At 48.9% G+C, this 27,237-nt stretch overlaps 1 protein-coding gene across 6 annotated transcripts in view; it reads left to right on the forward strand.

Annotated features, from left to right (window-relative positions):
• Nucleotides 1-27,237, forward strand: part of DOT1L (DOT1 like histone lysine methyltransferase) — a 77,596-nt gene that overhangs the window by 28,332 nt on the left and 22,027 nt on the right. For all 6 annotated transcript variants that reach the window (XM_083720175.1, XM_083720173.1, XM_083720174.1 and 3 more), the window contains exons 7-21: nt 319-381; nt 6,453-6,508; nt 8,287-8,366; nt 12,578-12,646; nt 14,020-14,126; nt 15,418-15,459; nt 16,055-16,138; nt 16,728-16,965; nt 17,671-17,784; nt 19,409-19,500; nt 20,261-20,362; nt 22,264-22,401; nt 22,501-22,626; nt 22,738-23,246; nt 25,409-25,532. In XM_083720175.1, the coding sequence (XP_083576301.1) occupies nt 319-381; nt 6,453-6,508; nt 8,287-8,366; nt 12,578-12,646; nt 14,020-14,126; nt 15,418-15,459; nt 16,055-16,138; nt 16,728-16,965; nt 17,671-17,784; nt 19,409-19,500; nt 20,261-20,362; nt 22,264-22,401; nt 22,501-22,626; nt 22,738-23,246; nt 25,409-25,532 (1,944 nt within the window). The remainder of the gene's footprint in view (nt 1-318; nt 382-6,452; nt 6,509-8,286; nt 8,367-12,577; nt 12,647-14,019; nt 14,127-15,417; nt 15,460-16,054; nt 16,139-16,727; nt 16,966-17,670; nt 17,785-19,408; nt 19,501-20,260; nt 20,363-22,263; nt 22,402-22,500; nt 22,627-22,737; nt 23,247-25,408; nt 25,533-27,237) is intronic.

Consider the following 27,237-nt stretch of genomic DNA (forward strand, 5'->3'; position numbering starts at 1 on the left):
ATAGGGCGTCCAGCAGCAGCTTCTTTGAACTGATAAAAATATATATTCAGATTTCTTTCCATTGTGTAAAATATCTGGGCTGTGTGCCACAAGCAGTACAGGTGAAAACAGAGCACTAAAGGCAGTCAATGCAACACAGGATAATTATATATATATAAAATGTTCTCTGCTGGTGCAAGTCCTTGGTGGTTAATGATCTCTGCCGCAGTTGCTGTGTTCCCCCAGGTTGCTGGAAACGGGTCACTATCCAATTTACTACTAACAGAACACCTGCTTTCTCCTCCCCTCTTCTCTCCTCCCGGCTGCCTGCCTTTCCAGACGATGGACAAAGAATTCAGAAAGTGGATGAAATGGTATGGGAAAAAACATGCAGATTACACAGTGAGTTGAAACGGAACCGCAGACGTTACCTCCTACCAAACCCTGTTGCAAATCACCCTCCTTCCCCCTCTGTTTTGGTGTGGGGTTTTCAGAGGCTACACCTTTGTGTAGGGGCAGAGAACCTTTTCTGGTCTTGTGGGGGGGGGCACATGCCAATTGTGGGTGAGCCAGAACAGGCGAACAAACAGATGCGACACCTATGAGACTTTTTCTGCGGAAGGTTACACCTAGGCTACGTGCCCATTATACATTAAAGTGCTATGATATCTCCGTAAACAGTCATGGCTTCTTCCCTCAAAGAATTTTGGGAACTGTAGTTTGCTAAGGGGGCTTGGAGATCCCCTTTCCCCCTCCCAGAGTTTCGTGGGAAGAGGCATTGATTGCTAAAGCGCTTTGGCAGACCCTCCAAGTGTCCCTATTTTCCAGGGACAGTCCTGGATTTACAGAAGCCGTCCCGGTTTCTGATTTGATCCCGGAATGTCTCACTTTTCCTTTGGCCGTCCCCATTTTTATCGGAGAAAAGTTGGAGGGTATGGACCCCTGAGCTATCTGAAGGCAGCCCTGCATAGGGAAGTTTTTTTTAAAAAAAGTTTGATGTTTTTATTTGATGTTTTTATTTTATTTATATATGTTGGAAGCCACCCAGATTGTCTGGGGCAACCAGGTCAGATGGGAGGGGTATAAAAAGTAAAATGACAGTAATAATAATAATAATAATAATAATAATAATAATAATAGAATAGGTAAAGGTAAAGGTACCCCTGCCTGTACGGGCCAGTCTTGACAGACTCTGGGGTTGTGCGCCCATCTCACTCAAGAGGCCAGGGGCCAGCGCTGTCCGGAGACACTTCTGGGTCACGTGGCCAGCGTGACATCGCTGCTCTGGCGAGCCAGAGCCGCACACGGAAACACCATTTACCTTCCCGCTGGTAAGCGGTCCCTATTTATCTACTTGCACCCGGAGGTGCTTTCGAACTGCTAGGTTGGCAGGCGCTGGGACCGAGCAGCGGGAGCGCACCCCGCCGCAGGGATCCGAACCGCCGACCTTTCGATCGGCCAGTCCTAGGCGCTGAGGCTTTAACCCACAGCGCCACCTGCATCCCTTAATAATAGAATAGGACTTGCCTATTTTCATCAGAGAAATGTTGGAGGGTTTGGTTCTTGGGGGTGGGGAATGCAATGACTGTTTAAAGTGGTATTACAGTGCTTGAGAAATGTACAATGTGGATGGAGCCCTAGTCCATGCAGCTGCCATAGGTTCTACACATTCATCTCTCCCTGCAGGCAAACAAGAGGAAGACAAAAGCACTTGGGGGTGTGGGGGTGTGGCAGAGGGTCAGAGAGAGGACATGAGTCCTGAGGGCTTGGAGGGCCCCATTCAGCCTACAGACTCGAGGTTTCCCACTTCACACACACCCTAGGTCACCGGAAGCCTTGCACCCATCGTCAATGGGGAATTCTAAGAAACAAACCAGTGCAATTATTCAAGGTCCAGACAGCCGTTGTGATTCAAAGTGGTGTCCAGTCATATCCTAGCAAAGGTGGAAACTCTACCACCAGCATCTCAGGAGCCACCATGCAAAATTTGGTTGTAGCAGCAGCAGCGGCAGCAGCAGCAGCAGTAATTTTATTATTTATACCCCGCAGAGGGAAGTGAAAAGAAAATGGCTTTGCATAATGTATAGTAGGTGATGGCAGCAATAAAATCCATTTAGAAAACGAAAACAAATGGGGTTCTGATTCTCATGCTGGGGAAGAAAGCCCCCCCTGCAAGATTAGCTCAGCCTCTGGATTCCTCCTTGTGCAAAAGAGGCTTTTCCTTTAAGTTCCAGAGCCTCAGATTATTACTGTTATTATAATTATTGTATGCTGCCCATCTGACTAGGTTGCTCCCAGCCACTCTGGGCGGCTCCCAACAGAGTATTAAAAGCACAACAAAACACCAAACATTATAAAGTTCCCTAAGCAGGGCTTCCCAAATTCAGAGCTTCAGGAGCTCCTTTCTTAAAAGCAAGCAGCCTCTGCCTAGCCCCTGAACAACTCCGCCCTAGAAATTCCTAGGGAATTTCTGCTCCCATTACCATTATTGAGTTAAGGCTTGAAAGCTTCTCATTGGCAATTAATGCTGACAGATGGTCTCCCCCCCCCCCCCCACTTCTTGGTGGTTCCTACTCGGAAGTATCCCCTCCTGAATGCTGGCCAGGTATCTGGGGGGAGCTTAATGACACAGAGCCTATGGGATGTCGGAGCGCTTGAGTGGTTGTTTCCTGGATTCCTCCTCCAATGAGGTCATTCTGCCTCTCCTTCCCTCCCCTGCGCTTTCTCCTCTGAAATGCTCCCCACCTGTCACTTTCCCTCCCGGTTTCTCTAATGACCAAATAAGTTGTGTGTGTGTGTGTGTGTGTGTGTTTATACGCATTAGATGGCACATCTTGCAAGAGGAAATTAAAATCGGCTGCTTAGCTTAATGACTTTGAGGGTGTGGGAGGGAGAACTTGCGGGATAATTCAGGAGGAGGAGAGAGACATCATCTCGGTCTATCAGCAGCAGCAGCAACAACAGCAGCAAATATATCGCATCTATCCTCCCAATTCCCTGGGATATGGGGGGCGCTGTGGTCTAAACCACAGAGCCTAGGACTTGCCAATCAGAAGGTCGGCGGTTTGAATCCCCGCAACGGGGTGAGCTCCTGTTGCTCGGTCCCTGCTCCTGCCAACCTAGCAGTTCAAAAGCACGTCAAAGTGCAAGTAGATAAATAGGTACCGCTCTGGCGGGAAGGTAAACAGCGTTTCCGTGCGCTGCTCTGGTTCGCCAGAAGCGGCTTAGTCATGCTGGCCACATGACCTGGAAGCTGTCTGTGGACAAACGCCGGCTCCCTCGGCCAGTAAAGTGAGATGAGCACCGCAACCCCAGAGTTGTCCGCAAGTGGACCTAATGGTCAGGGCTCCCTTTACCTGTCCTCCCAATTGCTCAAGGTGGTTGCGTACTTCTCCCCAGTTTCTCTTCCTGCCTTTGACACGTTAGGATGGGGCAGGTCGCTCACCACCACTTAGGGCAGGGGTCAGCAAGGTTTATCTTGCCTGGGCCGGATCGCATGTGCGCCCGTGATTTTTGGCACGTGCGCAAACACAATTTTCGGCATCTGTGCAGACGCGATTATCAGCGCCACAGAAGCAAGTTCCCGCACCTCACTGCCCCGGTTTAATGCAGCATGCGAGCGGAACCTTGGTTCTGGGGCGGTTCATGGGCCGGTCAAACGACCTCCGCATGCCGCTTCCAGCCCATGGGCCTTAGGTTGCTGACCCCTGACTTAGGGTCTTTTAATACCTCCCAAATTGGTACAGCTTTTTCCTTGGAGGGGAAAACCCAAGCTGAAGCTGGCAATCTTTTGTGGAGTGCGCAGATAATTTGTTGTTAGTTTCCGCACAGGATTTGGGAGCCACTTGCACAACTCCACCAAAAAAAAAACTTGGTAGATTTTGGGATGTAAGTCCAGTGCCTTTTTTCCAGGGGGCACTTAAGTGTACGCAGTACCATTCATCTCTCCCCTCCCTGCAAAAAAGAGAGGCAATTTTAACAGTCTGCTCCTTTTGCAGCAAAAGGAAAAAGAAAAGGTCTGCAAGGTATTAAGCCATTCCGGATTTAACGCTTCTTTTTTCCTCCTGAGCGGGAACTTTTTACCGCTCAGATATTTGAAAAAAAAAGAGAAGAGGAACAATATACCCAAGCCCTCCTACAACGGCTTCCATAGCTTTGAAACTGAGCCACGTTCCGTAGCTTTGGGTTCCTGCCGCTCTTGAGTGTGTGTCTAAGAAATATTATTATTATTTCAAAAATAGCTGTGTGTGCTTTTCCAGGCAGAACAAACAGGTCTTTGTGAGCCAAGTGTCGTGCTCAGAGAGGGCTCTCGGAATGCAGGGTTTTTTCCTCCCTTCCATGTCTGCGTTACGTTACCGCCAGCTAGCCTAGCCACACTTCTCCCCTGCTGCAAACGGAGGCTTTTCTTTTCAGATTTATTTTGGAGCCCAGATTAATTTTGGAGTCCAAAACTCCCTTCCCTGCAACCCCCACCTCCATAGGACCTCCATAGACCGCTGGAAATCTGCCCTTGCTCCTTCTTAATGTATTTTGCACAGACCCCACTTTCTCTGGCAGAGTCACACCCCCTGCCTGCTATGAAACGTGATTTCCTTCTGCGGTCTCTGCTGGGTAGACCCTGTTGCCTGTGTTGCGGGGAGGTAGGGTGTGTGCAAAGGAACTTGTTTCCTGGCTAAGTTTGGAAAATTCCAGCTGAACTGAGAATCTCCACCGAAACAGGAGTTTAGGGAGAATGGTGTCACCTGCAACGGTTCATTAGCTTCTGCAGGATTTTGGTTTGATTCCAAGCCCCAGTTCAAAGTGCTGCTTCTTAATTCTTTTTCTCCCGCTTGCGAAAGGTGGAGGGATCCCTCTGTCCAGAAGAGGCATTCTCTCCTGAGAGCAAGGGATGCTGCATATTTAGCTGAGATTCCTGCATTGCAGGGGGTCGGACTAGATGACCCTTGGGTCCCTTCTAACTTTACAATTCTATGATATATTTTTTTCTAGACCCCAGGGATGGGCAACTTCCCTGCAGGGGCTGCTAGACTTGGCTGGTGGTCAGGGACCAAGGGCTCAGGAGTTCATAATGTAAAGCGTCTGGAAAGTCTGATTTTCAAATTATGTGCAATTTTCTCCCATTATAGCTCTGCTCCAGAGCGAATGGCACCAAGCGCCTAATGTGAGGTTTACAGTCAGTTTCCGACTTGAGTTGAAATTACTATTCATGCTGCCAATAACATGTTTATTATTAAATTGTATATTTTTAAAAAATTAAATTTGTATACCACTCTATATGCCTGCAGGTCTCAGTGCGGTTCACAAGATAAAATCACAATATATATATATATTTTTAAAACAGAACAAGAACAACCTAATAACGCCCCCCCCCCCCCAAACCCCAACATTTTAAAAGGGCATTGGATGTCAATCAGCCAAAGGCCTGATTAAAGAGGAACATTTTTGCCTGGCATCTAAAGTTGTAAAATGAAGGCGCCAGGTGAGCCTCCCTGGGGAGAGCGTTCCACAAAAGGGGAGCCACCACAGAAAAGGTCCTGTTCTCGTGTTGCCACCCTCTGGATCTCTCATGGAGGAGGCACACAAAGAAAGGCCTCAGAAGATGATCTCAGGGTCCTGGCAGGTTCATATGGAAAGAGACAGTCCCTGTGGTCCTGAGCCATTTAATACCAATTCTTTTGACAATATATCTACAATTTGTATCACCAAAAATAGTAACTGTAATTTTGGGCAGCAAGCTGCAGTTTCTTTAGTAATATTATTTCTTCCAAAATTAAGTTCCAGCAATCTTGCACCAAAATACATTCCCACATTGAATGATAACACGCGGCAAGTTTATCGCGACCCCTCCAACAATTAGCCGACACGGGAGAGAACATTTTCTTTGATTATTGCACATGGATTTGTGCTTTTTTTAACGGAAGAGTCAGCCGTCTTGCGGAGGCACAGATTTATTCTCATGGATTTGCATAAACAGAGAGCTTTGAGGTGGATATCCTCCAAGCCAGTTGCTGTCTTTTGGCTCCCTCCTTGCCTTGGGAAGATGGAAATATCTGGTGCAGATGGAGCCTCTCCTTTGCTGCTCGCTAAGCAGATTATGTTTCCACCATTGCGACCAGAGAAACAAGACGGGGAAGGTTGGGTGGAGGGGAGGAGACACACAGCAGTTTAATAGGAGCCTGTGTATGTGATGCCTTCTGTTCCGATCTCTCTATTCCCCCAGCACCAAAAAGTAGAAAGAGTCTGGTTGAAGATAAGAGGGGTGTGACTTTTCCTTTCGGTCTCCTTATTTCAGTGCCTTGTCAGTGGCCCAAATATAGTCAGAAATCTGTACGCGGGCTGGTCTTAGGAAGATGTTCCATCTTCAGGCATGGTAGCAAGCACAGCTGCATTTTACCAGGAAAAGTAAAAGCTGGCTGAGTTAAAACAAGAAAGTCAAACTCCATTTTCTCTCTCTCTTTCTCTCCTTTTCTTAGCTGGAAAGAGGCGACTTCCTCTCGGAAGAATGGCGGGAGAGGATCGCAAACACAAGGTACGGCGCTCTGTCTTTTAACACGGACCCCCCCCCCAGGCACAGAATGGGGTACACCTACTTCTCCTGCCCCCACTTCTTATTCACTGGATGCTAGATATTGCCCCTGTCTCATTTCTTTGCGAGGAGAGAGTGCTGGGTTGCTTAGGGCATCTTGCTCAGGTGCTCACCTGGCTAGTGGTGGCCGTGGTGGTTCCTATTTAACTGTCCTTCACCCTAAGATCCCAGGGCAGGTTAAAGCAGTTACAGTGGTGCCTCGCAAGACAAAAAGAATCCGTTCCGCGAGTCTCTTCGTCTTACGGTTTTTTTGTCTTGCGAAGCAAGCCCATTAGCAGCTTACGGATCAGCTGTTAAGCGGCTTAGCGGATCAGCTGTTAAGCGGCTTAGCAGCTTAGCGGATCAGCTGATAAGCGGCTTAGCGGCTTGGAGAAAAGGGGGGAAAGGGAAAAAACCCCGCAGGAACTCACAAGACATTTTCGTCTTGCGAAGCAAGCCCATAGGAAATTCGTTTTGCGAAGCACCTCCAAAACGGAAAACCCTTTCGTCTAGCGGGTTTTCCGTCTTGCGAGACATTCGTCTTGCGGGGCACCACTGTAAAACGATTTGGAACAGCTCACGGCCACAAAGAGATGTGGGTCCTAAAAATATGGACTTTGGGTGTCAAAGGTCTGGGGCAAAAACCTGTGTTTCCTCCAGAAGCTGTGTGCTGAAGGTTCCAATAAGAATAAGAATAATTTTATACCCCGTGACCCAGGGACATGGGTGGCACTGTGGGTAAAACCTCAGTGCCTAGGACTTGCTGACCGTATGGTCGGCGGTTCGAATCCCCGAGGCGGGGTGAGCTCCCGCCGTTCGGTTCCAGCTCCTGCCCACCTAGCAGTTCGAAAGCACTCTTAAGTGCAAGTAGATAAATAGGTACCGCTTTATAGCGGGAAGGTAAATGGCGTTTCCGTGTGCTGCGCTGGTGCTGGCTCGCCAGCTGCAGCTTCGTCATGCTGGCCACGTGACCTGGAAGTGTCTTCGGACGGCACCGGCTCATGGCCTCTAGAGCGAAATGAGCATGCAACCCTAGAGTCGGACACGACTGGCCCGTACAGGCAGGGGTACATTTACCTTTACCTTTTTATACCCTGTGCACCTGGCTGGGTTTCCCCAGGCACTCTGAGTGGCCTCCAACACATATGAAAACTTAATGGGGGAATTTGCCCACCTCGTAGAAAAGCCAGCAGAAGCTGCGCAGCCTTTAAAGAGCGCACGGCTTCTGCATGCTTTTGCGGGAGGTGGGCGAATTCCCCCATCTCCTGCAAAAGCCCACAGGAGGGAGAAGGGACTGACTCGGCCAGTCAGTCCCTTCTCCCTTCTTGGGGAAAAGCCCCCAAGAGCGGCGTGCTCTTTAAAGGCTGTGCGGCTCTTGCGGGCTTTTCTATGAGGTGGGGGAATTCCCCCACCTCATAGAAATGCCCGCAGAAGCCACGCACCCTTTAGACTCTCCTGGCTTCAGCAAAAGCAATGCGAAGCCTCCAGAGCGCAGCCTTCGGAGGCTTCGCGTTGCTATCGCTGAAGCCAAGGAGCCTGCATTTGCCCCATAGGACGCACACACACTTCCCCTTCATTTTTGGAGGGGGAAAAGTGCGTCCTATAGGGCGAAAAATACGGTACATGTGTGTGCACGCGCATGTGTGCGTACGCACGCACACATGCACCCTTCCCCCCACCCCATGCAGCAAAAGCAAGACCGTGTGTGTCCATGTTTTACTAAAACTCCTCTTACCTTCCAGTGTTATTTTTGTGAATAACTTTGCCTTTGGACCTGAGGTGGATCATCAGCTGAAGGAGCGATTTGCAAACATGAAGGAAGGTAATGAGTTGCGTCCTCTCCACTGGCCTCTCCACTGCTGAGATGAAGTTGTCCTTTTTCAGTTGTGTGGTGGCAGCAGCGAGTATGTTCTTTGTATGTTGGAGGTGGCTGTTCTGCCCGCAATAAACGGGCTTCCTAGAATGGATATAGGCAGGGGCAGCTGATGTTGTGTTTCTAGATGTCCCTGAACGCTGGCTCCCTTCAGCCAGCACAGCCAAATCTCAGGGAGCTGTAGCTCATAGATATATGAACGGGGACCCTTGCAATCTGGGAATCACAGCTAAAGAATTCCACTCAACCTCTGTTTAAAACCCTCCATTGTAGGAGAGTGCTACCTTCCAAGGGAGTCCGTTCTACTCTCAAGCAGTTGTTAACACCAGGAGGTTGTTTAGCTGGAATCTCGTTTCTTGCAATCTGTTGGTTTGGCAGCAGAAAGCAAGCTTGCTCCACCTTCAGATCTTTGAAGGGGGCCATCCTATCCCCTCTCAGTCTCTTCTTTTTGCAGGCTTAATGTACCTAACTCCTTCAACCGTTCCTCATCAGGCTCGGTTTCCAGACCCTTGATCATCTTGGTCTCCCTCCTCTACACACCTTCTAGCTTGTCAATAGCCTTCTCAGCCCCCCATCCTGCTCCCACAGTGGCAATCCACTTCCTTTCACCCTCTCTTAAAACAGCCGCTATCCGTCCTTGTCTTTGTCCTTCAACAGAAAACTGGCTCAGGTTGATCTCACCTTGTAAAAATTCTAACAACCCACAAATGATTACTTGACACCTGCTCTTGAAATGCGATCTGGTGGCCTTGATGAGTCCTGTGGCTGTGAAGCTCCCTCCCAGGTGCTTTTGTTTTAGCCTGCCAGTCTTCTTCGATCTCATGGGTGTAGTCACAGGGAGCAGTTCTCTTCCACAGGTGTCAGGCAATAGCTTTGTTCTCTTCTCACCCTTTGTCTTGGGGTTTTCCTTCCACCCCAGTTGGGTGATTTGGGCCCAATTCTTTGTGTGTGCATGTGCAATTTTTAACTGAATTTTATATAGGGTGAGTCCTTTAAAAGACACCCCGTGGGTACTGATTATACATGTTCCATGGGGCCTCTTTTAAAAGACTCACCCTGTATTAAAACCAAAAATGCCAATTTTTAAGTACATACAGTGGTACCTCGGGTTAAGTACTTAATTTGTTCCGGAGGTCTGTTCTTAACCTGAAACTGTCCTTAACCTGAAGCACCACTTTAGCTAATGGGGCCTCCTGCTGCCGCTGTGCGATTTCTGTTCTCATCCTGAAGCAAAGTTCTTAACCTGAAGCACTATTTCTGGGTTAGCGGAGTCTGTAACCTGAAGCATATGTAACCTGAAGCGTATGTAACCCGAGGTACCACTGTATATCACAATATTACACATTCTGGCAGATCTGAAGGAGCGTCTCCTCCCCCATCGTTCTGCCCGGACACTGAGGTCCAGCTCCGAGGGCCTTCTGGCGGTTCCCTCACTGCGAGAGGCCAAGTTACAGGGAACCAGGCAGAGGGCCTTCTCGGTAGTGGCGCCCGCCCTGTGGAATGCCCTCCCATCAGATGTCAAAGCGATAAACAACTACCTGACATTCAGAAGACATCTGAAGGCAGCCCTGTTCAGGGAAGTTTTTAATATGTGACATTTTAGTGTATTTTTCATCTCTGTTGGAAGCCGCCCAGAGTGGCTGGGGAAACTCAGCCAGATGGGCAGGGTACAAATAATAAATTATTATTATTATTATTATTATTATTATTATTATTATTATTATTATTATTATCTGTGACAATGTTTTTCTCTCTAGTGATTTGACCGAGTAATAGAAAAATACCATAGCTATACAACTAAAAAAACCAAGATGACTATTAACCCATCTGGCAGAATAATATAGGAAGATTGATGTAACAAAAAGCAGAAGGCTGCATTTGGCTGGCATTTTTTTTAATATACAAATCGGCATCCAGAATAAATCTCCCTCTGACACAGTGTTGGAAACTCTGATAAAAAAAGCTAGGTGCCAAGTGGCTCCTGAAACCAAGATTACAGTTGCCAAAATGCAATGCCTAGTTATCTCTTTTGGGGCAAGACGGCTCTAAAGTCTTATTTTCTGAATGAAGGACTGACTGTGATTGATTATCATTTAAACATCTGGCTAGTTCAGAGGACAACCTTGAGCCAGGTTAAGAGCTCTGAGAATTTAAAGAAGAAAAGTCACTTGATCCAGGGACAGTCCGCACATCTCTTGGCCTGTTCCGTCCTCTTTCTCTTAGTGGTGGCTGCTCCACCTCAGGCTGCACAGAAAGCATTTTGGTTCCAGAAATTATTTCTGATTGCGCAGATGAAATACAACGGATAGAATTCTACAGAATGTTGTTGTTGTTGAATCGTTTAGTCGTGTCTGACTCTTCGTGACCCCCTGGACCAGAGCACGCCAGGCACTCCTGTCTTCCACTGCCTCCCGCAGTTTGGTCAAACTCATGCTGGTAGCTTCGAGAACACTGTCCCACCATCTCGTCTCATCTTTTTTATCTCATCATATATCCTATCCCAAAATACCCTCGGCTTTTTTACAAGTCCAGCACCTACATATGGGGGGACGACCAATTTGCTTGTTTACTTCCAGCAGTTAGAACACTGTCCCACCATCTCGTCCTCTGTCGTCCCCTTCTCCTTGCACCCTCCATCTTTCCCAACATCAGGGTCTTTTCCAGAGAGTCTTCTCTTCTCATGAGGTGGCCAAAGTATTGGAGCCTCAGCTTCAGGATCCGTCCTTCCAGTGAGCACTTCTTCCAGTGAGCACTGATTTCCTTAAGAATGGAATTCTACAGGATGGGGAATTGCAGTCCTGTTCCAGTCATCCCCAGGCATGCACCTCCAGATGGTGGAGATACCAGGCACCATTGTGGCACCCAGGCATGTTCACTTGGTTGCAGGTGGTCGAAAGCCAGGAGCAAAAGGCGCCTGGCGCCTGGCTAATTTCAAACACGGCTCTCACGCCAGTGAGATTTTGCCAGAAGCAGCTGCAGCTCGGACTGAGCCCAGTTTACTAGGCCTGATCTGAATGTTCATGTGTGTGCCTGTGTGTGCCTGTGGTTTGGCTGCTCCAAGATTTATTGCTTAAAAGCTTTCACAATGTTTTTTTGTTCCCCTTTTTTGCTCTTCCTCTCCCTCATTCAGCTCTTCAGACAAAAGGTCTAGCTTTAGATGTGGCAAGTGTTCATGTCCTCTGTATTGCTGTATTTACTTGTGCTGCTGTTGTTTTTTAAAAAGACCGCAAGTACACTTAATTGGTGAATATGGTTCACTAGGCTGGGGAGGGGGGCTGCTGCAGAACGCCACTGGGCTCTGCCCGCCCTTCTCTGCCCTCGGTATAGAGAGCAATTAGCCTGTGACCTAAAAGGAAACAATATGAGGCATTAGGGAAGCTTTCTTGAGCCTTGTAAATCACTTCAGAGGTTATTTGGGGTGGGTAGGGGATCCCTTATCTTAAGATGTCAAGGCCGAACTCCTAATGCCCACAATTCATATACAACCACCCGTGCAACTTGGTGAGTCGGGGGGGGGGGGAGTTAAGACGGTTTACATGCAGCGCTCATGAACCTCCCTGATGGTAAGATTGTCAAAATGGTTATTAACATGAAATCAAAAGTGCAGGCGGAAAAGAAAGAGGGAAAACATGATTAGAGGTGGCAGAGCAGCAGTAGCAATACCGTGTTTCCGAAATTAACAGAGAGAAGATAATGTAGAAGAATCAATGCAGCACGAAAAGCCTTTTTTTGTTTTGCAATTTAAGGGGGGGGGGAGAGAGAGAGAGTGTGGCACATATCTGAAATTGACCCGTAAGGAGTGGAATCCCACCCGATGGCAGGGAAATGTTCCAGGTCCTGGGAATGTGTCATTGCAAGTTCTTACCTCTGCAGTAGCCAGAGTCCACCTATTCCTGCACCGCAGGGAGAGAGGGCCAACTCTTCAGTTTCTTGGCCAAATGCATTCTCTCTGTGGTTTGTTTACTTTTGATTTATGTTCCCTGCCTTTTGTTTGCCGTTGCTTTTTGATTTTACGTTAGCAAGGAACAGTGATTGGGGGAAGGAGTGATTCCTGAGGTCTTGCCTTTTTGACATAAGAAGGCACAAATTTGACCTGTGCCCTTTCTGCTGCTTTAGGGTAACTAACGATGGGGCTCTGCTCCTGCTTTTTCCCCTGACAGGTGGCCAGATTGTATCCTCGAAACCTTTTGCACCATTGAACTTTAGAATAAACAGTCGAAACTTGAGTGGTAAGATATCTCTCTCTCTCTCTCTCCCTATTTTAAAAGTGTGTTAGGTTCTGAACTGAGCGTGAGGAGCTGGGTGTGCAGCCTTTGTGCCTGCTCCCTCGGATGTCCCTGGGCTTGAACTTGTTGGAAGATAATGCCGAGGCCTTGTGCCTTCCCCCAATGCAGCGTCACCCGGGGATTCATCACTCCGGTCTCCCGTCCCACTGATGCGACCCATATCCTCCAGGGACATGAGCACATGACTAGCAGAGTCCAAAATAGAAGCGTTAGCTTTGGGGTGTAACATCTAATTCTTATTTATTGCAACGAAATCAAACACAACAGTACAAAGTAAACAGGGCTCCTATTTCTCTCTCTTCCTTGGAGAGAACGCTGAAACAAAACATCGCTGTGAGAGAACAGTGGGAGGAAGGGACAAACAGAGTATCTCCCTTTCCTCTTATATAGCTCTAACAATCAGCAGCTGAAATGCATTACATACAGACACGTGGTCCAACAATCCTATAACTGCAGCCTAGGGAGGAGTGAAATCCTAACAGAACTCCCATCATCTAAGAAGAGGCATCTCTATTCCCAGGAAGGGGTGCCTGTTCTAAATAGAGGCATTCCTAGAATGACAATACTTGGAGGGACGCAGGTTCCCCATCTCTGCTCTAAGAAAAGGCATTCCGTCTTCTCAAGATGGAATGATACCGCAACCAATGCTAATTCTTAGGTCGGGGCAGGAAATTTCTGTGTGTCTCTGATCCCTCTGCCAGATGTTGTCAGGACAGGGTTCTCCCAACTTGGGCCTCCAGTTGTTTTTGGTACTACAACTCCCATCATCCCTAGCTAGCAAGACCCAGTGGTCAGGGATGATGGGAATTGTAGTCCCAAAACAACTGGAGGCCCTCATTTGGGAAACCCTGTGTCTCAAATCGCAGCATCCCTGACCGTTGACCTTCTACTCAGCCACACCTAGAGATGCCCGATCTTTGGTGTATGGAAACAGGCTATTGTTTTTTTAAAGAACATAAGAAGAGCTTGCGGAATCAGGCCAATTCTTGTCCGGCGTCCTGTTCTTGCAGCGAGACGCCTGTGGGAACCCTGCAAGCAGGACCCCAGCCCAAGAGCTCTCTCGCCTTCTACTGGAGCTGGTATTCAGAAGCACTTACTGCTTCCGGCCATTGTGGCTTGGCAGTCTTCTCCCCCCGTCAATTTGCCCCCCAGTCCTCCTTGAAAGCCGTCTAAGTTGCTGTCCACTCCTGGCTCCTGTGGGAATGAGTTCCCTAGTGAAACCGCACGAAGGGTGGGGTGTGACTCTGAAACGTGCTCCATGGCTGGCGCTCCTGTTTCCTCTTTAACCCTCTCCCATCTTTCTCCTCCCCCAAAAGATATCGGCACTATTATGAGAGTCGTAGAACTGTCACCACTCAAAGGGTCTGTCTCATGGACTGGGAAACCTGTTTCTTACTACCTGCATACTATCGATCGGACCATAGTGAGTAGCTGCACACAGGGCAGTGGGTGGGTGGGAGGGGGGCTGTCCGTGAGGGTGTGTGTGTGTAAGTGTGAATAAGTTTGTGTATTAATTTGTTTGCAAATGGCAGTGGTGAGCATCATCAGCCTAATTTTATCGTGCATTTAAAAAAATAATATTTATTTTCATGGTACAGAAGATAATTTTTTGGGAAAGTAACAGTTACAGCAGTAAAAAACAAATAACTTGTCCTGATAAAATTGCAGACTTTCAGCATGCCCACGTGTTAAAAGATTCATTTGATTACTCTTTAAGAGATCACACCACATTTTCCCATGAGTGCTGGGTGGATTCCTGCCACAGTCTGAACAATTGATGTATTCAGTAAACCTTTGCCATATATTATAAAAGGAATATGGATTGTGTTTGCCCTTTGCCCCTCTCACCTGGCATGTTAGTTTCTCAGCCAATGATATTGATCCTACTCTGTTATACCAAGAATCAACATTCAGCCCAACACATGTTTTGCATTTGTGTTCATGGTGGGATCAGGAAAGGGCGTGTTACTATTTTGTTGTTTTGGTTTAATTATTTACTTGTGTTTTATTTTGTATTTCATTCTGTGAATCGCCCAGAGATCTTTGTTGGAGGGCAGCATATAAATTTAATAAATATATACAATAAAAATAAAAGGGGTGGGAGGGGGCAGCAGCAAGCGAAATCCACAAACCACCTTCCGCAGAGAATTAGAATTATGGAATTGTCAAGCTGGAAGGGACCCCAAAGTTCCTGGGTGCTCTGCATAAGGACCCTGACGCCTCTGTTTTGCATTTATTTATTTAGTTGGATTGCAACCTTTTATCTTTGGTGGTTTTAGGTGGCAAGTTCCCCGTCTCCCCCCCCCCCCCCCTGTTTGTTGCTTCTCGCGGTTCCTAAGAACACAGTGTCTGCAGTTTCTCGTTGTTCAGTCATTGCACTGTGATTGTGGTCCATCAACACAAGTTCTGTCCGCTTCTTAGACGCTGCTTTCTGTAAACTATTTTGAGAGTGGTGGGGTTTTTTTTCGCTTTTGCTTTTTTACAATCAAGTCCTACATAAATTTCGTAGGAAAAAATAAACAAGACTTCTCATTTTGTTGGTCCCAAGTCGCTAAAAGAGCCAATGCTGGTGTGATGATATTTTAAGGGCGGGTTCTTGGTGCAGTTTTTAGGGAGACGATGCCTGAATGCTCCTTTGAAACACCTGGAACATCTGAGGAGGTTTATTCAATTATTTATTATACTGATCTATTTTTCTTGTCGTTGCTATTTAGCTTGAAAACTACTTCTCTAGTCTCAAAAATCCAAAACTCAGGGTAAGTGGCATAACAATAGCCGTTTTACTTTTTAAGCCTAATTGCAGTCGTGGAAGCTTCAGAGTAGCACAGCCTCTCCGAGACACGTAACGCGGGTGCAAAAGCACTCTTCTCCCGTGGCTGGTATGCATGGAATCATGGAGCTGGAGGAGACCCTAAGGAATCATCTGGGCCAGTGTTTACCACACTGTTGTTGGACCACAACTCCCATCATCCCTAGCTAGCAGGACCAGTGGTCAGGGGTGATGGGAATTGTAGTCCCAAAACAGCTGGAGAACAAAGTGTGGAAATCCCTGATCTAGTCCAACTCCTCCGATGCAGGAACCACATTTAATAATTCCTGATGGGTTGACTATCCAACGTCTGTTTCAAATCCTCCAGTGCCCTATGTTGGAAAGGCTGCGGGGAGATAGGCTCACATTTTCACGCACGGTGGAGTTGCCCGTTTTCAAGAGGAGAAATGACACGCTCTTCCTTTGTGTCCTCCACCTTTTATTGTTTGGAAGGAGGGGGGACGTTTTCCTGTCTTTTCTCTCCCCCACCCCCACCCCCCAGCCTTCTCCGGCCTCACGCTCTCAATGTTTACGCTCCGCAGGAGGAACAAGAGGCAGCTAGACGTCGCCAGCAACGAGAAAGCAAGAGCAACATCACCACGCCAACAAAGGCCCAAGAGACCAAGGTCTGATCCCACAAATGATCTGCTGTGTGTGGACAGTTGCAGTTTCCTAAAAGTCAGGCTCAGGCACACATCAGAGGGGCAGCATGCTTCTGAATGATGCTGGGGGGGGGGGTCCCAACATCTACAACATGACATTTCTTTAAACAAACCTTCCCACCCCCACCCCAATTATATTTTATTAAGTTTCAACATTCTTAACATATACAATCAAAGCTTTTCTCTTATTTTTGTCGACTTCCCACCCCATTTTCCATCTTGTTGTTTCTCCCCTTCTACTGCTCCTTCTATCTATCGAATCACAGCCACAATATTATAATCTACTTACTTCTGTTGCTCATGGCTCAAATCCAGCCGTGAGTTCATCATACTGTAATATTTCTTTAAATAGTCTTTTCAAACAAGGTTTTTGTTTGAAATCGGAAGTAGAGGCGAACAAGCACCTCCCTCCAGTAACCAGCCCTTCCTATAAGTATAGCACTAGTCCTCATGCCTCTGGGAGCAACAGAGAGCCCTTGGGCAACTTCTCGAGGGAGGGCTTCTGCTTTTCTCGGGTTTCGTGTCTTCTTATTTATCTGTTTGTTGAACAAAGGACTATGGTGCTGAAGAAGAGGCGGCCCCCGGGGCCAACGCCATCAAAAAGCCATCTCCGTCCAAAGCCCGCAAGAAGAAGCTGAGCAAGAAGGGGAGGAAAATGGCCGGCAGGAAGCGCGGGCGCCCCAAGAAGATGAACATTGTGAGCTCAGAGCGGAAGCCCAAGAGGAACCAGACAGCCCTGGAGCTCCTCCACGCTCAGACTGTTTCGCAGGCCTGCTCGTCTTCTCCTCAGGGTGAGCTGCCAAGTGGTTTGGTGTTAGCTGCCGACCCGCCACCCTTCACGTTGTGGTGTGGGCCATTATTAATTAATTGAATTTATTTACTACCCTATACCCCAAGGTCTCAGGGCAGTTCACAGAATAATACTAGTTTTAAAAGGTGTTACTTTCCTTAAATGTGCAATTGGATTTTGCTCCTACTAGGGCTGGCCTTCAGCATCGCGATATATCACCAGCTAAACATCACAATATTCCGATATATCATGATGTCTGGAATAAGGATGGAGCTGGTTTTCAACACTGTGGTATACTGATGCATCTCAGTGTCTGAAATAAGGGTGGAGCTAGGTAGAGGCATTGGCTGGTTTCACGGATTCCCCACACCCTGATCTTGTGATTGGCTGCCCCCTTCAGGAGTCAGGGGAGAGCTGAGCTGGCAGAGTTAACGGGGGGCTGCAGGAATCTAGAGTAGCTGCTTCACATTTCCCCCCCACATATTGTGTGTGTGTCCTGTTCCCTGAGTGGCTAGCAGTCCTGAGCCATTTACGGCTTCATAGGTAGGCTTGGTGATGAGTATTCAACCACATCTTTCCTCCGCTTGTGGTTCAAGCCATCTCCCAGCCTGTTTCCTCGCCACAAATCCACAACCTCCTGTTTTCCTTGGGTGGGGCTTCTAAAGCAAAGTGAGAAACTTAATGCCTTGTGTCATCTCCCTTTCAGATGCTTACAGGTCACCTCGTAGTCCGTATTACCAACTACCTCCTAAAGTGCAGCGGCATTCGTCAAACCAGCTGTTGGTGACCCCCACCCCGCCTGCACTCCAGAAGCTGCTAGGTAAGAGCAGTGTTTCCCAACCTTTTTTGGGCAAAGGCACACTTGTTTCATGAAAAAAATCTCGAGGCACACCACCATTAGAAAATGTTTAAAAAATAAACTCTGTGCCTATATTGACTATATATAAAGTAACTCTCTTTAATAGGAATCAAATAAACACAAAGAAAGTATTTTATAATTACTTTATTATGAAATAGTAAGTAAACAGAAATATGAAAAATTTTAAAATACTTTATTCAGTGCGCCTTTTGTCCCTCTCCTCGAAATGCTCCAACTCAATGTTCCTCCGCGGGCTGGCCATTGGAGAGCCGTGTCGCCCACACCGCAGCCCAATACAATATGAACCCTCCCCTCGCAAGCGGCAACCCCTCCACACTCCCCACCTTAAGCCTCCACACGCGCCCTGCCCAAAGAGATGCCCGCCCGCGAGGGGATCCTTTACCTCAGCATCCCGCCAAAAAAAAAAAAAAAAAAAGAGGGCGGGAGACTGCGGTCCCTCAGAGGCTGGGCGTTAGGAAGAAGCAGCCGCCTTCATCCAAGCAGGAGCAGCAGCAGCTGTAGCTGTAGTAGCGCCAAGCTGTGCCGGGGACTCCGTGCCCATGAGGGGAGGGAGGGGAGAGAGAGGAGAGGCAGCAGGTCGCCCTCTTAAGTCAGGTGCGCGCAGGCACCATCACGCATCCCTCGCGCCCTCTCGCAGAGCCCCTGCTCAGCACCTCCCGCCTCGGGGACGCCCGTCATGAGCCGCTGAGAGGCCGCCAAGCCTCCAGGCTGCTCCCATTCAGCCTTAGGCGCGCGCCCGCCTCGGGAAAAGCGGTGCTGGGAGGCGGAGAGAGAGAGAGAGAGGACGCCGCTGGCCGCGTCCCACCCTCAGTCAGTCGGCTTGGAGCTACTGAGGAGAGGGAGGTGGGGACGACGGCGCGTCTGTTCCGCTCGGGGCCAGCGCGCCCCCGCCCCCCTCTCCAGAATCCCCAACTAAATACGATGCGCTAAGGGAGGGGGGAGAACCCACCCACAAAGAGGACGCCTTTCTGCAGGGCGCCTAAGGCCTCTCGCCGCCCGACTCGCCCGCCTCCCTCCCACGGCACACCAGGCAACATCTCGCGGCACACTAGTGTGCCGCGGAACACCGGTTGGGAAACGCTGGGTAAGAGGGCTTCCCCCCTCCTCGATGAGCAGGCCAACCCACATGGTCAGTGTGGGAGGGTGTGGGTGTGTTCAGGTTTGTGCAAACAAGGAAGTGTGAGACTTCATCAGCACCCTCGACAGCTCCATGGAGGCTTCAGGCTAGATGCTCCATATGAGCGGAGCTCAAATATTGTTTCAGCACCAGCCCTTGGGGGACTTGAATAGGACCTGTGACTCTATCTTCAGTAGCACCATGGACAGCTCATATAGGTTTCAGGCTAGAGATTCCATATATAGGGAGCTCAGATATTGTTTCAGCACCAGAGGTCCTCGGACTGAGCGCTTAAATAGGAGCTGCAGCTGCCTCTGAGTCGCCAGCTCATTTAAAGGAGTCTGGACCGCTGTTCTACTGAGACAGGGATGGGGGAGGCGGGTCCTGAATGCAAGGCTGTCGTTGACGATGTTCTTCTGTTCTCCATCTCCTCTGGTCTGAACGCAGATTCGTTCAAGATCCAGTACATGCAGTTCATGACGTACATGAAGACTCCTCAGTATAAAGCAAACCTTCAGCAGCTACTGGAACAGGAAAAGGTAAGGAAACAAACTTCCTTTCGGCAGCTGTGTAGGATCTTCCTTGTAAGCCTGATCAGGGGGTTTTTCTGAGTAGAAATGCAATCGCCCCTTTTGGAATTTGGAACTCAACCCTTGGCCCTGAGAAGCAACAAATTTCTGTTGATTTAAACTCTTGCGGAAGATATAATTAGCACAGTTTTGAAAAGTAAAGCGAGAGGCTGTAATGGAATCTACAGCTGCCGCCTTGCAGCAGTTCTCAGTTTTCTTACCATTGAAGCTTGAAACAGAATGCAAAAGAAGGAACGTAAATACCGTATTTTTTGCTCTATAAGACTCACTTTTTCCCTCCTAAAAAGTAAGGGGAAATGTGTGTGCGTCTTATGGAGCGAATGCAGGCTGCACAGCTATCCCAGAAGCCAGAACAGCAAGAGGGATTGCTGCTTCCACTGCGCAGTGATCCCTCTTGCTGTTCTGGCTTCTGAGATTCAGAATATTTTTTTTTTCTTGTTTTCCTCCTCCAAAAACTAGGTGCGTCTTGTGGTCTGGTGCGTCTTATAGAGCGAAAAATACGGTAATTTGAGATGTTTGGAGAAACTGCAATTGTCATACAACTGTGCCTTACAACTCATGTTTGTAAAAAGGTTCATTTCACATGCAGTACTGCTTTATCTACTTACAAATCCCTTTTTGTACCATTTCTTTACACTGGATAATGTGCTGTGTGCACCTGTTAACCTTGCTGTGTTCCCACCCTCTCCTGTTCCTGCTACTGTTCTAGGAGAAGAATACTCAACTTCTGGGGAAGGCCCAACAGTTGTTTACTCACTGCCAGGCTCAGAAGGAAGAAATCAAGCGGTTGTTCCAGCAGAAACTGGATGAGGTAGGAGTGGGGAGTGGTCTGGCTGGCGGGGCAGAGGGGGGAGAGAGACAGAGAATCTCCTCTGCAGAGCATGTGGTGTTGTTGTTGTTATTTACAGTGGTACCTCTGGTTACGAACTTAATTCATTCCGGAGGTCCGTTCTTAACCTGAGGTACCACTTTAGCTAATGGGGCCTCCCGCTGCCGCACACGATTTCTGTTCTCATCCTGAGGTACCCAAGGTACCACTTCCGAGTTAGTGGAGTCTGTAACCCGAAGTGTTTGTAACCCGAGGTACCACTGTATTAATATTTATTATACCCCAGCCACTCTGTGCGGCTTCCAGCCTATATAAAAAGATAACAAATCATCAAACATTAAAAAGCTTCCCTATACACAGCTGCCTTCAAATATATCCAGAAAGTTGTGTAGGTGGTTTTTTTCCTTGATATCTGAAGGAAGGGCATTCCACAGGGAGGGTGCCACCACCGAGAAGGCCCTCTGCCTTGTTCCCTGTATCCTCACCGTGAGGGAACTGCCAGAAGGCTCTCGAAGGAGGACCTCCATGTTACAGCTAGATTGTAACTACACATGATTATCCAGTCATTTCTATCCTCCATAGCCTTACATTCAGACATTAACTGATATATCTCTCGTCACCATGGATGTGCTTTCTGCACCTGACAATTTATTAATCTGGCATATCACGTGCGTAAAACCCTCTGTCTCACTTCCCCCAAGGCCTCTGGCTGTCAGGTCTGGACCATTCTACATTCCATCCCCACTTTCCCCACTTTTTCCAAGACCTCTGCTTAATGGGTTGATTTCCCTCTTATCCATGCCCATAGCATAGCTGATCTTCCTTGCAGCTGGTATTTTTTATTTCTCTTTCCCTTCAGGCCACATCTAGATTGCACACACCAATCCCATGTCTAGCCTGGAGTCACAGTGCAGTGGTCTTTGCGCAAGCTCTGCAGGGACCCCCACATCCCAGATGGTTATCCCCTCCCTATCTCTGTGCGAAAAGTTCAGATCTGAAGAGCGCCCTGCCCCATGCATTGGTCCTGATATCAATCGGAACGGGACAGTTTTAGACACACCACCGTATTTTTTGCTCTATAAGACGCACCCGACCATAAGATGCACCTAGTTTTGAGAGGTGCTATGATGCTCATGTACTTTTTGTGGGCTTCCCACAGGCATCAAGCTGGCCACTGTGTGGCCACAGTGCTGGCCACTGTCTCTGCCAGTGCCTCTCCTGCAAAGCGGGAGGAGGAGCAGAAGGGAGGAACATAGGAGGAACAGAGAGGGAGAGCTGCGCAGCGCCCCTTCAGCGAAGCGGGAGGAGGAGCAGAATGGGCTCCGTTCCTCCTCCCGCTTCACAGGAGAGGCGCTTCGCTGAAGGGGCACTGCGCAGCTCTCCCTCTCTGCGCAGTGCCATTCGCTCCATAAGACCCACTCACATTTCCCCTTACTTTTTAGGAGGAAAAAAGTAGGTCTTATGGAGCGAAAAATACAGTAAATCTGTCTGGGTCAGATTTAGCGTCTTTCACTGTACAGTCCCAGGCCGGCTTGCAACAGTGAAGCATACGTTTACCAAACAAAGGGATAGTTACCACCACGAAGCAATAAAGATGTAATCCTGAGTCCCTCCAGGCAAGCCCCCCAAGGGTGTGCTCAAGACCATCAGCCCAGAAAAGGGGAGACTGTAACACAGTGGGCTGGGTGGTCTCTGTAGCAGCTGCAGCAACAGGGTCATGGCTTCCTGAGTTGGCATGGAAAGGGGCACGAGGAGAAGACAGGCCATTCGTTTTTTGTTTTCCTGAACTTCCTCCCTGCTCCCAAACTGATGCTCCCTGTTTTATGTCACCGGGATGATGCTGGGTGGGGGTCTAACCATGTTCTGTCCCCCCACCAACCTAGCTGGGTGTTAAGGCCCTGACGTACAACGACCTTATCCAGGCCCAGAAGGAGATCTCTGCTCACAACCAGCAGCTGAAGGAGCAGACCAAGCAGCTGGAGAAAGACAATGGCGAGCTCAGGAACCAGAGTTTGCAGCTGGTGCGTCCTCCCCAACGGGAGTCCCAGCGTCTTGGGGCTGGGGGCTGGGGTGGCTGACGTCCAAACTCACCCTCCTTCTCTGCCTCCCCCATATCCTAGCTGAAGGCCAGGTGCGAAGAGCTGAAGCTGGACTGGTCGACGCTGTCGCTGGAGAATCTGCTCAAGGAAAAGCAAGCGCTGAAAAACCAGATCTCTGAGAAACAGAAGCATTGCTTGGAGCTGCAGGTAGGGTTTCGTGGAATCGTAGGACCAGAGTGTTGGAAGACGCCCCAACCAATTTGTGCATTGCACATAAACTTCCTGATTTCCACCCTCCCCATTTTTTTCTTTTTAAAGATCAGCATCGTGGAGCTCGAGAAGAGTCAGCGGCAGCAGGAGCTGCTGCAGCTGAAGTCCTACATGCTTCCCGACGACTCGCTCGCCCACCCACGCCACAAGCGCCACCCGAGCCGAGAGGCGGAGCCCGATCATAGCACCTTCCACCCTGAGCTGGAGTGCTCCAAGTTCCCCGCGGGCCCCCACCTGAACGGCATGAGCCCCGAGCTGTCCATGAACGGCCACGCCACGCCCTACGAGATCCACGCCGCTCTTGGCCGCCCGGCCTCCTCGTCGTCCTCCTCCTCCTCCTCCAAGCAGGGCACCCCCCAGTACCCGGCTTCCCACCTGGACCAAGACATAGTCCCCTGCACACCCAGCCACAGCGGCAGGCAGAAGCCGGACAAGGCCTCTAGCTTGTCCTTGCCGGATTACACCCGCTTTTCTCCGGCCAAGATCGCCCTCCGCAGGCATCTGAACCAGGACCACGTGGGCAGCGGGAAAGCAGCGCCCGTTGAGAACCACCCGAGGTGAGAGAGGGGTCGGCAGCAGAGGGGCTGGGGGGAAGCAGGGGGTCCTTTGGGGGCAGCTCCCTCCTCCCGCTTGCTCCATGCAGACTGCACTTGGCCAAGTACCACGGACAGAAGGAGGTGCTCTCTCTCACTTGCCAGTTCATAGAATCATGGAACTATAGAGCTGGAAGGGACCCCAAGGGTCATCTAGGCCCATCCCCTGCAATGCTAAAGCTTCCCTGGCAGATGGCCACCCGACCTCTGCTTGAAAGCCCCCAAGGAAGCAGAGTCGGCAACCTCCCGTTCCCCTGCTGAGAATGTCTCTTCCTGATGTTGAGTCGCAATCTCCTTCCTTGTAACCTGAAGCCATGGTTTCGAGTCCTACCCCCCAGAGAGGGAGGAAACAAGCTGGCCCCCTCTTCCGTCTTCCAGGTTCTGGCTGCCTTCTTCGACGCAACCAGGGCTTTGGAGGAAGGGTTTGTCTTTCCCCATCAGATACTGCTAAACACTGATATGCCACGGTTGGTGTGGAGCTTGCGTGCTCGAAACCCGGATGGCACTAGGTGCCAACATCCCTTCATCCCTGGCCATTGGCCATGCTGGCTGCTAGGAGTCCAGGAACATCTGGAGGGCTCCAGGTTTCCCCATATCTAATCTCGTACAGTGGTGCCTCGCAAGACGAAAATAATTCGTTCCGTGAGTCTCTTCGTCTAGCGGTTTTTTCGTCTTGCGAAGCACGGCCATTAGCGGCTTAGCGCTCTTAGCGGCTATTAGCGGCTTAGAAAAGGGGGGGGGAGGGAAAAAACTTGCAAGAACTCGCAAGACGTTTCCGTCTTGCGAAGCAAGCCCATAGGGAAATTCGTCTTGCGAAGCACCTCAAAAATGGAATACTCTTTCGTCTAGCGAGTTTTTCGTCTTGCGAGGCATTCGTCTTGCGGGGCACCACTGTAGTAGTAGTAAATAATAATGATAGTGATAATAATTAATAATAATATTTGTACCCCATGCATCTGACTGGCCCCAGCCACTCGGAGGGGCTTCCAACACATATAATATATATAAGCCAGGCACCAAATGGCTACTTAAATCAAGGTTACAGTCCCCAAAATGGAATGCCTATTTGCCATATTGGGGCAAGACGCCTCGAAAGTCTTATTTTTCAAAGGGTGGACTGACTGTGATGGATTCTCAGCTAAATATCTGGCTAGTTCAGAGGACAACCTTGAGCCCGGTTAAGAACTTTGAGAACTTAAAGAATAAAAGTCCCTTGATCCAGGGACAGTTTGCATATCTACTGGCTTTTTCTTGACCACTTTTTTCTTAATGGTGACACGGACCATTCATAACATAGGAATATTCTTCCCAACTCTGAGCAGGGCAGTGGGGGAAGCCAAGACAAGCGACAACAGTTCACTATAACGCTCTTCACTGCTCCTGCTCAGGCTGCACAGAGAAAACATTTTGGTTCCAGAAATTCATTCCAGTTGTGCAGATAAAATATAACTGATGGAATTCTACAGGATGGGACCTTAGTGTGTGAAAACAGGTCCAGATTCAAGGATCCCCAGATGGTGGAGACGGCAGGCACCATCCTGGCACCCAGGCATCTTCTCTTGGTCACAAGTGACCAATAGCCAGGTGCAAAAAGCGCCTGGCACCTGTTGGATTTTGAACACTGCTTGGGATATGTCGTGATGAAAGGCAGGACGTCTCTCTTAACAAACGATGAATGCTTTCCATTGGCAATGGGGAAACCTTCAGAACTCTTGCATCCTGTTTATTTTATTTTAAGTTTTGGTGCTGACCTTTAAAGCCCTAAATGGCCTCGGTCCAGTATACCTGAAGGAACGTCTCCACCCCCAGCATTCTGCCCGGACACTGAGGTCCAGCTCCGAGGGCCTTCTGGCGGTTCTCTCGTTGCGAGAAGCCAAGTTACAGGGAACCAGGCAGAGGGCCTTCTCGGTAGTGGCGCCCGCCCTGTGGAATGCCCTCCCATCAGATGTCAAAGAGAAGAACAACTACCAGACTTTTAGACGACATCTGAAGGCAGCCCTGTTTAGGGAAGCTTTTAATATTTAATAGATTATTATATTTTAATATTCTGTTGGAAGCCGTCCAGAGTGGCCAAATGGGCGGGGTATAAATAATAAATAATAATTATTATTATTTCCTTTTGGCAGGACTGAGCACGTGAAAGAGAACGTCCTCACCTTTTCAAGCCCTGCGATGCCGAACGGCCTGAAGATGAGCCCTCAGGAACCCCAGCCCCCTTCTCCAGCAGCTTTGTCAGTAGCCAATGAGAAGGTAAGGAAGCCACAAGGGGGGCGGTCCCTGAACCTCCAGGCGCAGCTACCATAAGGTTGACTTCCCGGGAGTATTCAACTGTGTGGTGTGTGGTTTTTTGGGGGGGAACTGAGCTGTACCAAATGTTAAGTGAACCTTAGTCAATGCTAAGTGAACTATGGGTTGTTTCCATCGGAATATATATAATTACTAATGTGAAGATCCAAATTTGGAGCAAGTACTCTTTGGTGAGAGATTATTTTGATTATTTATTGAATTTATATACCATCCTATACCCGGAGGTCTCAGGGCAAGAACCCCAGTAGAGATTAAAAGTCACAAAATACACAGAAGAGTGAAGGGTGGAAATATAAGCTGTTAGACCTTTAAAATATGCCCTTCCAAAATTTCCCTCTTCCCCCAGCGTAGATGAAAAAGCCACAGGTTTGGTAAGTTAAAGATTGGTTTACTCACAAATGCTTCAAAGCTCCAGTTCATGCGCTTTTCCATACATTGGTCAGAAACATTGCACAGGCGTAGTAAAACTTAGCTTAGTTATAAAGCAGTCAAAGCTCCAAGATTATTGGTATAGGAACTCAAGAGTGGCTGGTGAGAGCCATGCGGTTGAGCTGGAGCAACCAGCTCAAGCTTCATCACATACTGAGCTTCTCAGGTAGACTGGAGGGCGGGAAAACAATAGGCTTGAATTACCTGTTTCCTCCCAAGGTAAAGGAAGTGACATAGCTAAGCCTGGCAGGATAGATTGCTTTTTAGTATTAACCCCTTCATGCATTCATTAGACTTAAGCATGTTGGTTACTTGTGGCTGGTTATCCCACATACCCAACGCCGAGTATGTTGTGGGCTGTATCCAATGCTAAGTAAACCTCCCTTCAGTGCAGGGATTTCTGCTTGTGCGAAGGGACTCTTCCCCCCACCCCCTGTGTGCCCTCTAATTCAGTTCTGGGGTTCCCCCCAACCCTTTAGAGCAGATTTGAAGTAACTCCACAGGAATTGGGGGGGGGGGGTCCCATTGCACAAGAGGAAATTTTTGTGCCAACGGGAGACATTGGTCGGTTATGCTCAGAGCATACTGATGGGGAGATGCAGGTTGTGTCCCGAGCCAAAGAGGACCCGAAAAACCCACACCGCATGATAAAGTGCCCAGATTGAGAGTGCTGTATGTTCAAATACATTTTACACGACTCTGGAGGTTAGACTTGGGTCTGTTTGATGCAGCGTTTTCTCTCTTGCAGTGTCACAAGTACGTGTCTGTTCTGTTGTCTGGTCTCAGTGGGGTGTGGAATGCATTTCTCTCTCCCCCCCCCCCCCCCGAACTGTCCCTTTCGTAAATGTGTCAGAAACGCCAAGCTGCAATCAGCCCTGGCTTCCAAAGTCCGGCCTCAAACATTTGTGAACGGGGGAACCAAAACGACATTGCTGGCGCTCGTCTGTTTATCTTAGCAAAAACAGACACAGGTGTAATATTCCCCATCTCCAAGGCCACCGTGGTTAAATGGACCCCTGTTTGTACTCTGACCGAAACGGCAAAGTGTGTGTGTGTATGTTGGCTGGCTGATGCAGTTGACCTCTTGTCCGTGTCTTTTTAAGAATATTTGTTGGGGTGGGGAATTGCTTGCAAGCGCTCCGTGCTCTCCTTCCGCTAAGCGTCCTTTTGAGAGCTTCTCGGCTCGGAAGGCGAAAGGGGGGGCGCTGCATTATTTTCG

Source organism: Podarcis gaigeae, assembly GCF_964106915.1.
Source record: "Podarcis gaigeae genome assembly, chromosome: 18".
NCBI lineage: Eukaryota > Metazoa > Chordata > Lepidosauria > Squamata > Lacertidae > Podarcis > Podarcis gaigeae.